Source organism: Podarcis bocagei (genome assembly GCF_964188305.1).
Source record: "Podarcis bocagei genome assembly, chromosome: 5".
Taxonomy (NCBI): domain Eukaryota; kingdom Metazoa; phylum Chordata; class Lepidosauria; order Squamata; family Lacertidae; genus Podarcis; species Podarcis bocagei.
Window position 1 is genome coordinate 45,844,235 of NC_138129.1, and position 14,974 is coordinate 45,859,208.

At 43.2% G+C, this 14,974-nt stretch overlaps 1 protein-coding gene across 3 annotated transcripts in view; it reads left to right on the top strand.

Annotated features, from left to right (window-relative positions):
• The window catches only part of TFEB (transcription factor EB), a 70,107-nt gene that overhangs the window by 47,314 nt on the left and 7,819 nt on the right, over positions 1–14,974 (top strand). For all 3 annotated transcript variants that reach the window (XM_081195848.1, XM_081195849.1, XM_081195850.1), the window contains exons 3-9: positions 9,614–9,859; positions 10,696–10,944; positions 11,447–11,527; positions 12,259–12,379; positions 12,590–12,646; positions 14,344–14,419; positions 14,808–14,955. In XM_081195848.1, the coding sequence (XP_081051974.1) occupies positions 9,662–9,859; positions 10,696–10,944; positions 11,447–11,527; positions 12,259–12,379; positions 12,590–12,646; positions 14,344–14,419; positions 14,808–14,955 (930 nt within the window). In that variant the 5' untranslated portion in view covers positions 9,614–9,661. The remainder of the gene's footprint in view (positions 1–9,613; positions 9,860–10,695; positions 10,945–11,446; positions 11,528–12,258; positions 12,380–12,589; positions 12,647–14,343; positions 14,420–14,807; positions 14,956–14,974) is intronic.

Genomic DNA, 14,974 nt, shown 5'->3' on the forward strand with positions numbered 1-14,974 from the left:
TCCAGGGACGTCCCTGATTTAGAGAAGCCGTCCTGGTTTCTGATTTGATCCTGGAATGTCCTGGTTTTGCTTAGGATGTCCCTACTTTCAATGGAGAAATGTTGGAGGGTATGGTAGGATGTCCCTATTTTCATTGTAGAAATGTTGCACAAATACATACAATTATTGAAGTAATGCTTTGACAATACAGTGGAACCTCGTGTTACGTACTGTCCTCCTTACGAATGCTTCTGGTAACGAGCTCCGCTATCCCGGAAGTAGATGCTCCTGGTTGCAAACTTTGCCCCGGGATGCAAGCAGAAGTCATGCACTGGAGCGCAGCAGCAGCAGGAGGCACCATTAGCGAAAGTGCACCTCATGTTAAGAACGGTTTCGGCTTAAGAACGGACCTTCAGAACAAATTAAGTTTGTAACCGGAGGTACCACTGTAACTGTCCTTCCCTCTAAGTTTCTGTATGATCTGCAGGTAACTCTAGGTGGACTGTGTAAATTTGTTTTGATGGTATGAAATTGCCCCCCCCCCAATCTAAAGACGGCAGAGGGGGGAAAATCATTTTGTTATTTAATTTCTTAAATGAAAGATTGCCCTTCTGTGCCCATCTAAATTCAAGGGTAGGATAATTCTGGCTGCACATTTCCTCCAGTGGTATTTCTGAGAATCTTGTGCCCTGCTTCTATAAGTGGAATACATTACAAAATGTCCCTTTGGCTAGTGGCTAACCCTGTGAACTGTTGTGCACTGTGATCCCCAATTCTTGTGCAGTACAGAAAGTAAACCCTCCTCAATTCATTAAGAGCATAAGACTGCAGACTTAGGCTAAAAGTCTAAACATGCCTACTAGCATTGAAGTCTGAGTGAGACTTTCTTCCAAGCAGACATGCATAAGGTGTTTCTGTTAGTGTTCCATGTGGCTTCACTGCTGGTTTACATTCTCCTTCCTTCAGACGTCCTGTTCTCTTTCCCCGCCCATCCTGTGAATGAGTCAGAGTGAAAGCAGAAGCTGATGAACGTTACATAGGGTGAAGCCAAGCAGAGCCAGCAGGGCTATTTTAAAACTCGATGGGTTTCCAATTCTCCCTGTCTTTTATGCAGGGCTTAGGCTTGCCTTGCCCTATTGCTCTAGATGAAGTTCTCATTCTGAGGTGATGAGTGCTGGAATTTCCTTGGGGGAAAACCTGCATAGAATTCTCTGCTTTGTGACCTTGGTGAGTCTTCTTTTATGATAAAAAGAGTGGGGAAGAGACCCATAGTAGTGGAAGCAGAGAAATTGCTGAGAACCAGTGAAAGGTTGAAGAAGCCAAGAATATCTTCTAAATTGCTAATTCATCCAAATTTGGAGGAGGTAACAGGGCTTCAGCTGATCTCTGGATTTAGGGATTTGAGGGAGGCAATGCTCATGGGACTTGCCTTTCTACTTGTACCTGGTTATTACATGTGTAATTTCTGATATGCTTTCAGGTGGTCCATGAGAATAAAACAATAATTTAATTCCAGAAGAATAAACATACAAGTCGTATGCACAAAAGGGCTTGTGGTGGCTTGAAAGATTGTGCCATAAACTTCCATGGGCCAGCTAGAGTCCACTTTATCATCCAGTACATGAAATGTTATACTGAGTTGACACACACACACACACACACACACACACACTGAGAGAGAGGTTGAGGTCAAAAGACTGAGATGTCAAAAGACAGTTTCTCACATCTCCATGCAAAACTGAAATGTACACAAGATATCCTGCCCTTATCTTGTATACACTGTTGTTTTGCATAGAAATCTCAGACTGTACCTCTGCATTCCATGGCCTTTTGGCTGCTCTGTTTGCATTCCCCCCCCTCTAAACTTTGTGTGCGCATGCATTTCTCCTCCTCCCAGATATATAATCCCCCAGGTGAGAATAATACTTCTTGTGCCTAATGAATTGAGCTGTAGTACATGAAACCTTATGTGCTACCTCAAAAATAAAGCAAATTAAGGTATTTCCCTAAGCCAGTGGTGGCCAAACTTGGCCTTCCAGCTGTTTTTGGACTACAACTCCAATCATCCCTAGCTAACAGGGCCAGTGGCCAGGGGTGATGGGAATTGTAGTCCCAAAACAGCTGGAGGGCCAAGTATGGCCACCAATGCCCTAAGCAAAGTGATGGACACGGTTAAAGCTTCCTTCCATCTGCACTCAAGCCCAGCTGGATGCGTAGGGCTGGGAAACACTTAAAAACCTGGACAGCTGCAATGTAGTTAGCGTAGACTATATTGATGTATATGGAGCAGTGGTCTGACTTAGTATGCATCCTGGGTAAAGGGAAAAGTTTACCTAGGCAACAGATTGATTCATACTCCATGTCTTTGAGGTGTTTGCTGGTCAAGGGATTATTATTGAGGGCAGATTTAAGAATTGGATCTGCATAGTGGTATATTACTAGTACATGTCATAGTTGCATATAGAGGTTTGTAACTATGTCTGTCTACTATTTTGTAACCCTTTCTCCATACAGTCGTTGTTTTGTTTGGAATGCACAGTATAGCTACACCAGAGTAAAGAATGGGTTCAAATTCTGGAAGCCTTTCAGGCTGTGTCCTACAGCACCTTTGGGCAACTGCTAGGGGCTCAGTACTCCAGCAGAACCCACTGACACTTGGTGCGGGCCACTCTTTAACACAGGGGTAGGCAACTTAAGGCCCAGGGGTCCATTGTGGCCCAGTCGCCTTCTCAATCCAGGCTGCGGACAGTACGGGAATCAGCATGTTTTTACATGAGTAGAATGTGTGCTTCTATTTAAAATGCATCTCTGGGTTATTTGTGGGGCATAGGAATTCGTTCATTTTTTCCCTTCAAAATATAGTCCGGCCCACCACATGGTCTGAGGGACGGTGGACTGGCCCACGGCTGAAAAAGGTTGCTGACACCTGTTTAACAAAACAGTAAAAAAAAAACCTGGTACTCTGAGCAGTGCTAGGCTGGGCATTTCTCCAGGACGCTGTGAGAAATTAAAATGGTGGGCAGACTAAGCTGCTCAGCAGTGCTCAAATTATCATTCCTGCTGCCATTGCCAGGTAAGCCTGCTCCCCCCCATCTCTCTCTTACAAACAAGTCAGAAAAGCAGGATTACAAAGTATGCAATTTTAGATTAATTGGCAAACTAAATGTTAATAAGTCCATCAAAGTCCATCAGTCCTTCTTATTACACACATGATGATTTGTGGCCATGATGCTACTGGAGCCTTCACATGTGATCCCGCTTTCAATAATATTTATTGAAAAAGTAGGCACAAGGAGGAGGGGGACAAGGAGAAGGGGACGACAGAGGACGAGATGCTTCATATCCCATAGCTTTCTGCTGACATCCCGTGTTCTGGGCCTTTCTTGTCCCATTTTCATTGTACTACAGTGGTGCCTCGCAAGACGAAATTAATTCGTTCCGCGAGTTTTTTCGTCTAGCGAATTTTTCGTCTTGCGAAGCACGGTGTCAGAAAAGTTTTGGAAAAGCTTCAAAAATCCCCAAAAACCTCAAGAAAGGCTACCACACCACGTTCTATGAGTTGCTCCTCGAAGTCAAGTCACAACTGTATTAACGGTGTTAAGAAAAAGGAAACAAACTTGCAAAAAACGCAAGACGTTTTCGTCTTGTGAAGCAAGCCCATAGGGAAATTTGTCTTGCGAAGCAGCTCAAAAACCGCAAAACCCTTTCGTCTAGCGAGTTTTTCGTCTTGCGAGGCATTTGTCTTGCGGGGCACCACTGTACAGCCCATCCAGATAGGAATACAGTAATGTGGTGGCATGGAGGAATCTTTGCAGAAGGATCTAAAGCAGAATAAATCCACCACTAATAGATCTGTATTGATGCACCTGCATAGAGCACTAGCCCTGTATAGAAATTGCATGCAGTGTACGTAAAATGTGATGCACACATGTCCTTTTTTGCAAGTTGCTTTGAAAGTGCTTTACAGTATAAGGAAAATCAGGTTAGAACTTCTTGAAACAAATAAAAATACACTCCTTAAAACGCACACACACACACACACACACACACACACACACACACACACACATTAGAAGGCTGTACATTGTTAAGAATTTCGAAACTGAAAGAAACACTTAGGGCTCTAACATTTAATGAACCATTAAACTTACCAGTTTTAATAATCTTTTGATGCATTTAAAAAGCTTCCCCCAATTCAACGGGCAACGATTTTAAAAAAGGAATATTTACTTTTTATATGAGCACTTAAAATGACCATAGGCAATAGCAACTGAGAACAGGAATTCATTCTTCATTCACTTCCTACACAAAAGGGAATTTCACTTATAAGATAGTGCCGGTTCTGATGCATCATATTCAAAACAAAAGAATGCCCCGTGTCACCTGCTTGAAGAAATCTTAGTCAACCAGTCATATGACTTTTGGTTGATTTGCATTTGGATGAAAGCAATTATTTTGAAGCAAGAGCCATGCTTATCTTTTATTTTCTGGGTAGGCCTTGAGTGTTAGAAAGGGGTTTTTCTCCTGGACCTTAGAGACAGCAATGAAGGGGATAGAGGGGATTCTACCAGCCTGCCCCTCTCAAGATCAGTCTCTTCCTCTTCTTCTGACACTTCCTGCACCTCCTCCCCCGTCTCCAACTACTAAAACTCTCTCCCTTCCTCCAGCCCTGGCTGCTGCCTCATGGGTGGCACAGAACCCCATAAATCACTGCCCCCTTTGCCTGTATCATCACTGCCCTGCCTTTGCCACACACTCCTTGAAGACCTGCCAGTACCTGGCACCTCCCCCTGTAGCAATAATCTCTCAGGCCACTTCACCAGGAGAGCGCATGAAGTACAGCAATCTATATCATAATCTCAGCATCCTATCACAACACACCAACCTCACATAACTCTGACAGGGAGTGTGGAACGGGGTTGCCTTTCTCTGACCGCAGGTCCTGTGTGCTTAGAATCCGCTGATGGAGTTCCAAGGAGAAACAACACTTTGTTTTGCGTTTATTAATTTATTGAAAGCAATTCATTTTACCCATTGTATACTGCTTCATCATAGCTGTCTCTATTCAGTGTACAGGAGATTAAAAATGTATAGGATTAAAAGTGTATAGGATTAAAAATGAGTTAAACCTGTAAATGAAAGAGTTGGAAGGGACCCCAAGGATAATCTAGTCCACCCATGCAGTAATGTCAGGATTCCATTAAAAAGTTTGCAGGGTTTTTAAATTTTATTTTAAGTCTTCAGTGGCACTGTGGGTTAAACCACAGAGTCTAGGACTTGCTGATCAGAAAGTCGGGGGTTCGAATCCCCACGATGGGGTGAGCTCCCGTTGCTCGGTCCCTGCTCCTGCCAACCTAGCAGTTCAAAAGCACGTCAAAGTGCAAGTAGATAAATAGGTACCGCTCCTGCAGGAAGGTAAACGGCATTTCCGTGCGCTGCTCTGGTTCACCAGAAGCGGCTTAGTCATGCTGGCCACATGACCCGGAAGATGTACACCGGCTCCCTCGGCCAATAAAGCAAGATGAGCGCCGCAACCCCAGAGTCGGTCACGACTGGACCTAATGGTCAGGGGTCCCTTTACCTTTAAGTGCTTCTCTTACTTCAACTGGAAAGGAGTTGCACAACATTGTGCCCACAATACTGAACACACAGCTGCTTGTGGATATGAGCCAAGCCATGGAGGACCACAAACAGTGACTCTCCCAATGGCCTTGGTGGTCAAGCAGGGGTATGAGGGATCAGGGATTATGCTCCAGAATGTGCATAATGTGTCATCTACATGTTTTATGCATAAAAGTGGCACCATAGAAAATTGTATGCATTGTGCATTGACTTGAAGCTGGCAATGAAAGCATATTTACCTTGAGATCTTACACACGCAAATGGTTGTTACCTTCCCCAAGCCTAGAACATTGGATAGGTTCAACCTAAGTGAATCAGTGCATTCTGTATTAATTTTAAGGCTGAGATGTGTTGAGATGTTCTCTTTCAGATGGTGTTTGGCTCATTTGTCTGTCCCAATTACAGTCATACCTCGGGTTACAGCTTCTTCAGGTTGCGTTTTTTTGGGTTGCGGACTGCCGAAACCCGGAAGTACCAGAACGGGTTACTTCCGGCTTTTGGCATGCACAGAATCACAACCCGTGCGTGCGCAGACGCGGGTTGCGAACATGCACCCCACACGGATCATGTTCGCAACCCGAGCGCCCACTATATTTCGAGAGATACTGGGTGCTATACTGAAGAGAATGAAAAAGCTAGAGAGGTCATAAGGAGGATCCTGGGAGAGTTTCCCAGGTATGAATTTGGGAGACTTATCACACAAGTTGGAACATATATTCCTATGGTGTAAGGAATGTTCTTGTTTCAGTTTGTTTGAGGTTAAGCTGATTTCTGAGCCAGAGTGCCTGTAGTCTATGAATAAGCTAACCATCGTGTGCCAGTTGTTATGTACTGCCTGTGTTATGACAGCAAGAAGGAATATGATCACTTTACCTATGCCCAGATAGGGCCTGTAAGCTCTTCACACTCCCTGACTGAAGAAGGCAGCTAGTAAAAGAGCTGAGGCGCTTTGAGGACAAAAGCTTAACCAGCAGGGTGTAAACTCCTGCTTACATATTTAGGAATCTGAAAAAGCAGCTGGATTCTTCCTCTGAAGTGCTGAGGAGGCCATGCAAAATTGCTCTGAAAGCATATTCGCTATAAGAGCTTACATATGGTTGCTAGCTTCCCTAAGCCTAAGTAAGGCATAGGATGGGTTAAACCTAAATGAATTTATTTATTTTTTAACCATCAAAAGCGCCCTGCATGCCTGATACACCAGCTGCTTATTCCAGGAAATAATCTCAGATACAATTTTTTTCAGTGTAGCATTGGTCAGGCCACACCTGGAATATAGTGTCCAGTTCTAGATGCCACAATTTAAGAAGGATATTCAAATGTCAACCCAGTCATCAATTTGCTGTGGACCTTGGCCAAGCCACGGATTTCCCGCCTCTGCTTCCTACCTGTACTATGGACTTCATCGCACTGGGCTTTGTTCGATAGAATTGATTTGCCCCTGAAATGGTCCTGGTTTGACAGTCAAAATTACTACATCTATTGGAGACCACTGGAATATGAGAGACAAGTTTGCTGGATGGGAGATTGATGGAATTTTTGGCAGGTGGGGGGCAGTGGACAACAGAGAGGCCACCACCCCTCTAGGTAATTGGTTCCATTGTTGAAATTTCCTTACTGCTCAACTGAACTCTATCCTCAATAAACTTAAGCCCCTTAGATCTAGTCCTCACTCCTGGGTAGTAGCAAACAAGTATTTGCCCTCTCCTAAGTGCTTGTATTATTATTCTTATTAGCTGATCAAAATGTGCTTAATCCCTTACTTCTCTAGCAAAATATTCCAGCAAACTGGTTGCATCTAATCAGTACAGTTTTATCTTTGGTGTTTTTCTTTATTTGCAGCCTGAGCATCTTTTCGTGATCCTGGCATAGGCTGGGCGCTATTATCCCTAACATGGGAAGAAGTGGCAGGACTGCAGTTCTCTAAGTAGTGATACTCCGAACCATATTTCATCCTCATGCCAAAGCAAACAGGGCCCTTATCTCTCTTGAATTCCATCTGTCTCTCATGTTTGGAGTCCAGGGACTCGGGGAACCACCTCTGCCTTCATTCAGCAAAGTTTAATATACACTTCTTGTCACCTGACCGGAGATGATAAGAAATCTGAATGAGGGCAGTGGGTTTCCATTTTCCGGGTCATTACAGGGCAAAGATTAATGTAGAAGGAAAGGGGATCATTAACTCACTTTGATGTTAAACTTATTATTTTTTAAGTGAGTGAATGAGGAGGCCAACACTGGGAACACCATTTTGTTAGCAGTTTTTGTGGTTGTGTTTTGTGAAAGGAGAGCAAGAATTCATGAAAGTTAGCTATAGCTCATTCAGACATTTTAAATGAGGGCTGTGTTATGTTGTCTCTGCTTTAATGAAAGTTTTTTGGTGGGGAAGCTGCTGTTTTTCTTGTTGTTGATTTTAATTATGATATGGTGTTTTGTTTTTAGCATTGTTTTGCTTGTAAGCTATTTATTGATAGATGGCTATATAAATTTAAGGAGAAGAAGAAAAGAAATTAAACTAAACCATTTAACTTGCCATCAAAGAACCAAGTCCAGTCTTTGAAAAGCACTGGTGATCTGGAAAGTTTGTTCCTGACTTCAGGAGTGCCTGTAATTTCTTGTTTAGGTTGTTAACACACATCTTGAAAGAGCAATTGTGTGGCTGTTATTGAACCGGCACTGCAAACCTGTATTCTTTTTGGTAGGCGAAGTTCCCATTGAAATCAGCTGGACTTAATTCTGGGCACGACACACTTCGCTTGTCCCATGCCTGGAAAGCACAGGTCCAAGCAGTTTTCTGTTTGCCCCACAGCTTGCTCTGATGCAGCAGTAAAGAGTGGATTTCCCCAGGAGGAAGGGGTTAGGGCAAGTGGAAGTGTGGACAAGCCTTCTGAGTAGACATGCAGTGGGTGCCTACTGAGAAGATCCATAAAAATGTAACAAAAGGAACTATTGTGAAAATAAGAAATATTTGTGGGGTGTGTTTTTTTTTTGGGGGGGCACCAAGAATCATATAAATTGAGGGGAGGAGAGAGACCAGTACAGCCAAAGAAACATGACCACCTGCTCCTCTTTGCAAGTTCACTTCATCTAATGGAGCAAAAACATTATAGTCACTGTTTGCAATTATGTCTGATATAGAGCCTAAATGTGTCTTTCTGTCCATATGTGCTTGTCCTACCCTTGTGAAATTAGACCAAGAGTCACATGAATGTCAGCCAAGGGCTGTATTCCCCACCCCCCATCCCGAACATCTAAAATCCATAAAATTAGAATACTTATAGAATACAAGCATTCATTCAAATGTGCATGTAAAAAGCAAAACAAAAAAACCCCCCAAAACACAGTAATGTGCTTCATGTTGTTATACTTAAAATATGTTATTGTTCTGCTCTCGTTTTGTAGTTTCTGATTGTAGTTCATGTGCAACTAGGATCTAGAAAAACATCTTATAGAATCATAGAATCATAGAGTTGGAAGAGACCACAAGGGCCATCGAGTCCAACCCCCTGCCAAGCAGGAAACACCATCAGAGCACTCCTGACATATGGTTGTCAAGCCTCTGCTTAAAGACCTCCAAAGAATGGAATGATCTGAGCTCCTGCAAGAAACTCTGAATTGACATAGCAGTTCAGCTCATGCAACACTTATCTTGCCTAGCTTTTAATTGCCATTATACTTGATATTTGGGAAAGTTCAGTGAAAAAAGAATTACGTATTTGGCTCTGGTCAGCTTCGCATAGATGACAAAAGATGTTAGAAAAGATACATAAAGCAACCGTGGGGTCATAGAGTGCCCACACTAAGCTCAAGTCCATTAACACAGTCAAGCCAAGAATTTTGCTGCTGCTGTACCTATTAGAATCACTTATGCTAAGCAACTTTCAGTCTTGGTAAAATTCAGATGCATATTTCGCATTCCATGGCCATATTTCTGCTATAAGGGCAAAGGCCACATTTTATAGCCTTCTTTTGATGCTGAATGCTTGTGCCTAAATCCTTCCACTTTCCTTCTCAGGATTTTAAGTGTTCTGTGGGAAACTCTGATAGATCCAAAATACCCGCCATGGCGTCGCGAATTGGCTTGCGGATGCAGCTCATGCGAGAGCAAGTCCAGCAAGAGGAGCAGCGGGAGCGCATGCAGCAGCAGGCAATGATGCATTACATGCAGCAACAGCAGCAGATGCCAATGGCTCCAACTCCTGCCATCAACACACCAGTTCATTTCCAGTCACCACCGTCTGTGCCAGGAGAAGTCTTAAAGGTACAGCTCAAGTAAATAAATGCCTAGCGGGGAAGCCACTATTTATGCTATGGAAATTGCATAGATGGATGTCTTGTGTTTGCAAATCAACAAGTAATGGACAGGGATAGCTCGGCCATAGTGATCCACGTGCAGATAACTGGGCTCTTGTAGTGTGCTCTATGTTGGGCAGCTTGTAGAAAATGCGGTTGTTAGGCTGCTAATGGGAGCAGCCTATTGCAGTCCTGCAAAACCTCTGCTGAAAGATTGACACTGGCTGCCCATTTGCTACTGGGCCAGTTTTAAGATTCTTTTGTTGGCGTATAAAGCCCTGAACAACTCGAGAAGACCTGAATCTGTGCAGACCAGCCTGTCTGCTTAAATCTTAGGATGAGCTCCTCCTGGTTGAGCCACAGCCTGTGGAAATACATCTCCCAATGGAGGGTTGTAGAAAGCGAGTCCCAGAAGAATCAGTATTTTGGGACCTGTGCTGTTGAACTTGTTCACTGATGATCTAGAGAGTTAGGGCTCTTCAGTGAAGTAAAGTTTGCAGACGATGCCAAATTGTTCAGTGTGGTTAAAAAAAGAGAAAGAGATTGTGAGGGGTTCCAAAAAGGATAGACAGAGGTAGAGGAAAATGTGAACAATTGCAATTTTACACAGTTTTGAGTATGGTTACGATTCAAAATGAGGGCGGAGGGGTTCAGGCAAGCCATAGTCATGTGGAGTCAATACTATATAAGAAAATAAAGCATTTTTGTTCCTGAAGAGCTGCTCAGTTGAAATCTCCTGCTATTTTTTATATGACAGCCCTCTGCTTCTGCCTCTTTCCTCTCCTTTTTCCTGGACGCTTTCAGGTTCAGTCCTTCCTGGAGAACCCTACCACATACCACCTGCAACGGTCACGAGACAAGAAGGTCCAAGAATTCCTGTCTGAAACCTATGGGAACAAGTTTGCTCCACTGCTCAGCGCTCCGTCTCCTAAACCTCCTCCTTCTGTCTCGCCCGGCGTGAGGCCAAGCCATGTCATGTCCTCCTCTGCCGGCAACAGCACCCCCAACAGCCCAATGGCAATGCTCAACATTAGCTCCAACCCAGAAAGGGAGGTGAGTGAGTGGCTTCTATTCCTGGGGAACGGCGGATCTTTGGGGAGGGTTGGGAGATAATTCTGAATCCAGTTGCACTTTTCCTGGGACTGTACAGTAGGAAGTATTATAGGAAGTAGAAGCATTTGTTGTGGGGGAGAATTCAAGCCTGCAACCACCTCCCCTTTCTGCAAACTGAATTGAGAAGGTTCCACTATATAGTTGCACCACATGATTCTCCTAGCTTCAAGTTTTAGAAAAGGGACAAAACGGAAGTCAGGTTTTTATATCACTGTAGGAACTGTAATAAAGGAATATGTTGACTGTGGGGGAACTTTCATCTCCATTCTTTTTTGGTAGGAGATGCTGTAGGAACACATGAAAGAAGCAAACCTTTATAAGACTCAATTAAATCTGCAGTTGTGTTTCTCATGTCTGTGTACATGGATTTTTAGTGAAAAAGTCAGTATTGACAGGATAGAGGAAATGGTTCTTATATCTCAAAGGCTACTTTTCCTTCCAGATAGATGACGTCATTGAAGACATAATGCAGCTGACAACTACTGTGGGGTGCATTAATCCAGAAATTCATATGCCAAATACTGTGAGTATCTCTGGTTTTTTGCTTCTTGTTGTCAGAAAGGGAGGGAATGATGGAGGAAGGAAAGCTACAAGATCATCATCTCCTGGATGAATGGTGGTCAAACTATGAAAACTATCCTAATGGGGGGAAATAAGCTGCACTATGTCCATGCTGTGGGCCTATTGGGATGCTAGTTTGGACAGCAACATACCCTGCTACAACATTAGCGGCTGTGGAGTCTCAAATATTTTTTAAACCCTGGCAGTCAATATAGTTTTCTTGGATTCACATCACTGGGATGAAACTGGCTGTCTCTAAATCAGAAGGCGCCAGAACAATGCCCTCTAGAAGTTGTTGGACTCCCATGTCCCAGCCAGCGTGGCCAATTTATTTATTTATTTAACCTGTATACCACTTTATATTTCAAGAAATCCCAAAGTGGTCATGGAGCTGTGGTCTGACAACATCTGGAGGGTACCCCCCACTTTGTAACCAGGAGCTCAGTCAGTAGAGCATGAAACTCTTGATCTCAAGGTCATGGGTTTGAGCCCCACGTTGGGCAAATTATTCCTCCACTGCAGGGGGTTGGACTAGATGACCCTCATGGTTTTTCCCAACTCTACAATACTGTGACTTTACTATGATACTTTGCATCTGGCTGGAATCCTATTTCTTTGCTCCTTCCATTCTGTTGTATGTTATTCCTATGCAATTTTTTAAAAAGTGTTTTGTTCCTTTCCTTTGTTTTCCAGCTGCCATTGTCCAGCAGCCACATGAATGTGTATAGCAGCGATCTTCAGATGACACCCTCTGTGGTGGGCATGACCAGCAGCTCCTGCCCGGCAGATCTGACGCAGAAGAGAGAGCTCACGGGTAACTTGGCAGGGCTTATGATCTGTGGATCCATGCCTGAATTGATTTGTTGGGGCCATATCCAGCCCCAGCTTTGACTCAGGGTGTAGGTCACTGGGAAGTCTTTTTTCATGTGCGCACGTGAGCATATATGCACATGCACATGTGCAACAGCACTCTTGTTTCTCTTGACCCACTGCTTTGCTTGACAGCTTGGTCTTTTGTCTCTAGATGCAGAGAACCGTGCATTGGCTAAGGAACGCCAGAAGAAGGACAATCACAATCTGAGTGAGTGGTGCTTGGTTAAAACCATGTGGTCTGAACGTCTTCCCAAATTGTCTTCAGTGATCCCTGTTCTGTTCCTCCTTATTCCTTCTAGAGAAGATATGATAAATCTCTCTCTTTCATGGGCAGTGTGGCAACCCAGTGTGTACTGGCTTCTTTCAGAAGCAATACTGTCTTGCAGGAGTCTTTAAATTTCACTTCTTTGTTAATGCAAGTATCTGACTGTCTTGGTGCAGAGAAGGACTCCAGAACGTAGAGGTGTTAGGAACACTCTGTACCTGTTGCAAATGTACAGAGCTGGGTCTGTCTTCATGTGGACTTTTTGTGTTTTAGTCTTCCACCGTCAGCCATTCAACTTGGAACAAAAGCGCGTTCATGTATCCAGCAAAACCATGTGGTCTGAACGTCTTCCCAAATTGTCTTCAGTGATCCCTGTTCTGTTCCTCCTTATTCCTTCTAGAGAAGATATGATAAATCTCTCTCTTTCATGGGCAGTGTGGCAACCCAGTGTGTACTTGCTTCTTTCAGAAGCAATACTGTCTTGCAGGAGTCTTTAAATTTCACTTCTTTGTTAATGCAAGTATCTGACTGTCTTGGTGCAGAGAAGGACTCCAGAACGTAGAGGTGTTAGGAACACTCTGTACCTGTTGCAAATGTACAGAGCTGGGTCTGTCTTCATGTGGACTTTTTGTGTTTTAGTCTTCCACCGTCAGCCATTCAACTTGGAACAAAAGCGTGTTCATGTATCCAGCAAGCCTTTTTTATCACCTGGGTGGTTCATAGAAGGCATGGGGTTTGGAGGTGGGCAGCTATTTCCAACACTGCTAAAGCATGGATTCATGTAATTGTGCTGCCTTGAAGAAGAAATCAGCAACTGCAACTTTGCATTTCTTCTTACATTTCATTTCAAAAGCAGACACCTGTTTTAATATAATTAGCTATAAGAATGGAAGATAATCAGTTCGGTGCTGTACCTATGTAGTCATGTAGTCAATCTGGGGAATAACCATTTTAGTCACGGTGTTACCTGGATTTTTTTGGAGGAGAAATTGCTGGACATATGTAGTATAATATTTGTACTGGTTTATTTAAAAATATGCAAGCAGAGTATAAATGAAAACAATTAGCATATTAACTCCAAACAGACAGAGGATCCATTAGCTAAAACAGCCAGCCAGAAAAAGGCATTCTAAACTGCAAGTTATTTCTATCCTATTGGCTAACTCTGTCTCTAATTATGTCCTTCTTTCAGCTACACCAAAACTGCTTTTTTGTTATGCACACTGCATATACTTGCAAATGTGTATGCACACAGTCACAGTGTGTGTGTTTTTGGATGCAAATATATGCAGCTTTAGGATTGTATCCAAGGCTGCACAGGCAGTGTTACACTTGCACAATGAGACTTCCTTCTCCTCTCCCCCACATACCTCCCAAAACTACTCCAGAGGGTCCCCCAAACTTGTTAAAAAGATTCTGAGGGTGTGGGGGTGCTACAATTGAGAGGAGGGGAAGTTCTGCTGCATAAGTTGAACTCCCTTGAGTGAGTAGAACGGCAACATTAGATACAGTTCTTAATTGATTCATAATTTCTTTCATCAGATGATATTTATTCATTTATTTTGGCACCTTTGTGTTCATTTTTTATTGTATACTTTAATAAATATTCCATTTTCCCACTATTTTTCTTTTTCTCTTAGTTGAAAGAAGACGAAGGTTCAACATCAATGATCGCATTAAGGAACTAGGAATGCTGATCCCCAAAGCTGGAGATCTGTAAGTTGTGCTCAAATGTTCAATTATCCTAATGCCTCCTGAAGAGCCACGAAGGACCTTATGCTCTGAAACAGGCAACGGGAATAAAGCCTTCTAGGAAATCATTTTTCCATATTCATTGAAAACACTACTTTCACTTCTGCCTCCCAAATATTCACAACACACCTTTTGTCTCAGCTAAAATTCCAAACTTCTTTAAGCCTCCTTAAAGAAAAGATTTGTTAAAGGCAGATAAAACTTAGTATAATGGCACAAATGTTTGAGCTTTCCCCCCTTCATTTGTGTTTCAACACTAATTATGCTCTGAGCATAATTGCCTCCAGAACTTTCCTGAATCTGAAGTCATCCTTTTATTCTCTTAACATTCTGCTCCTATGTCTTTTTCCAGGGATGTGCGCTGGAACAAAGGGACAATCCTGAAAGCCTCTGTTGATTACATCAGGAGGATGCAGAAAGACTTGCAAAGGTCACGAGATCTTGAGAATCATTCTCGGCACCTGGAAATGGCAAACAAGCAGCTCTGGCTCCGCATACAGGTGAGTCCCCATCTTTTTG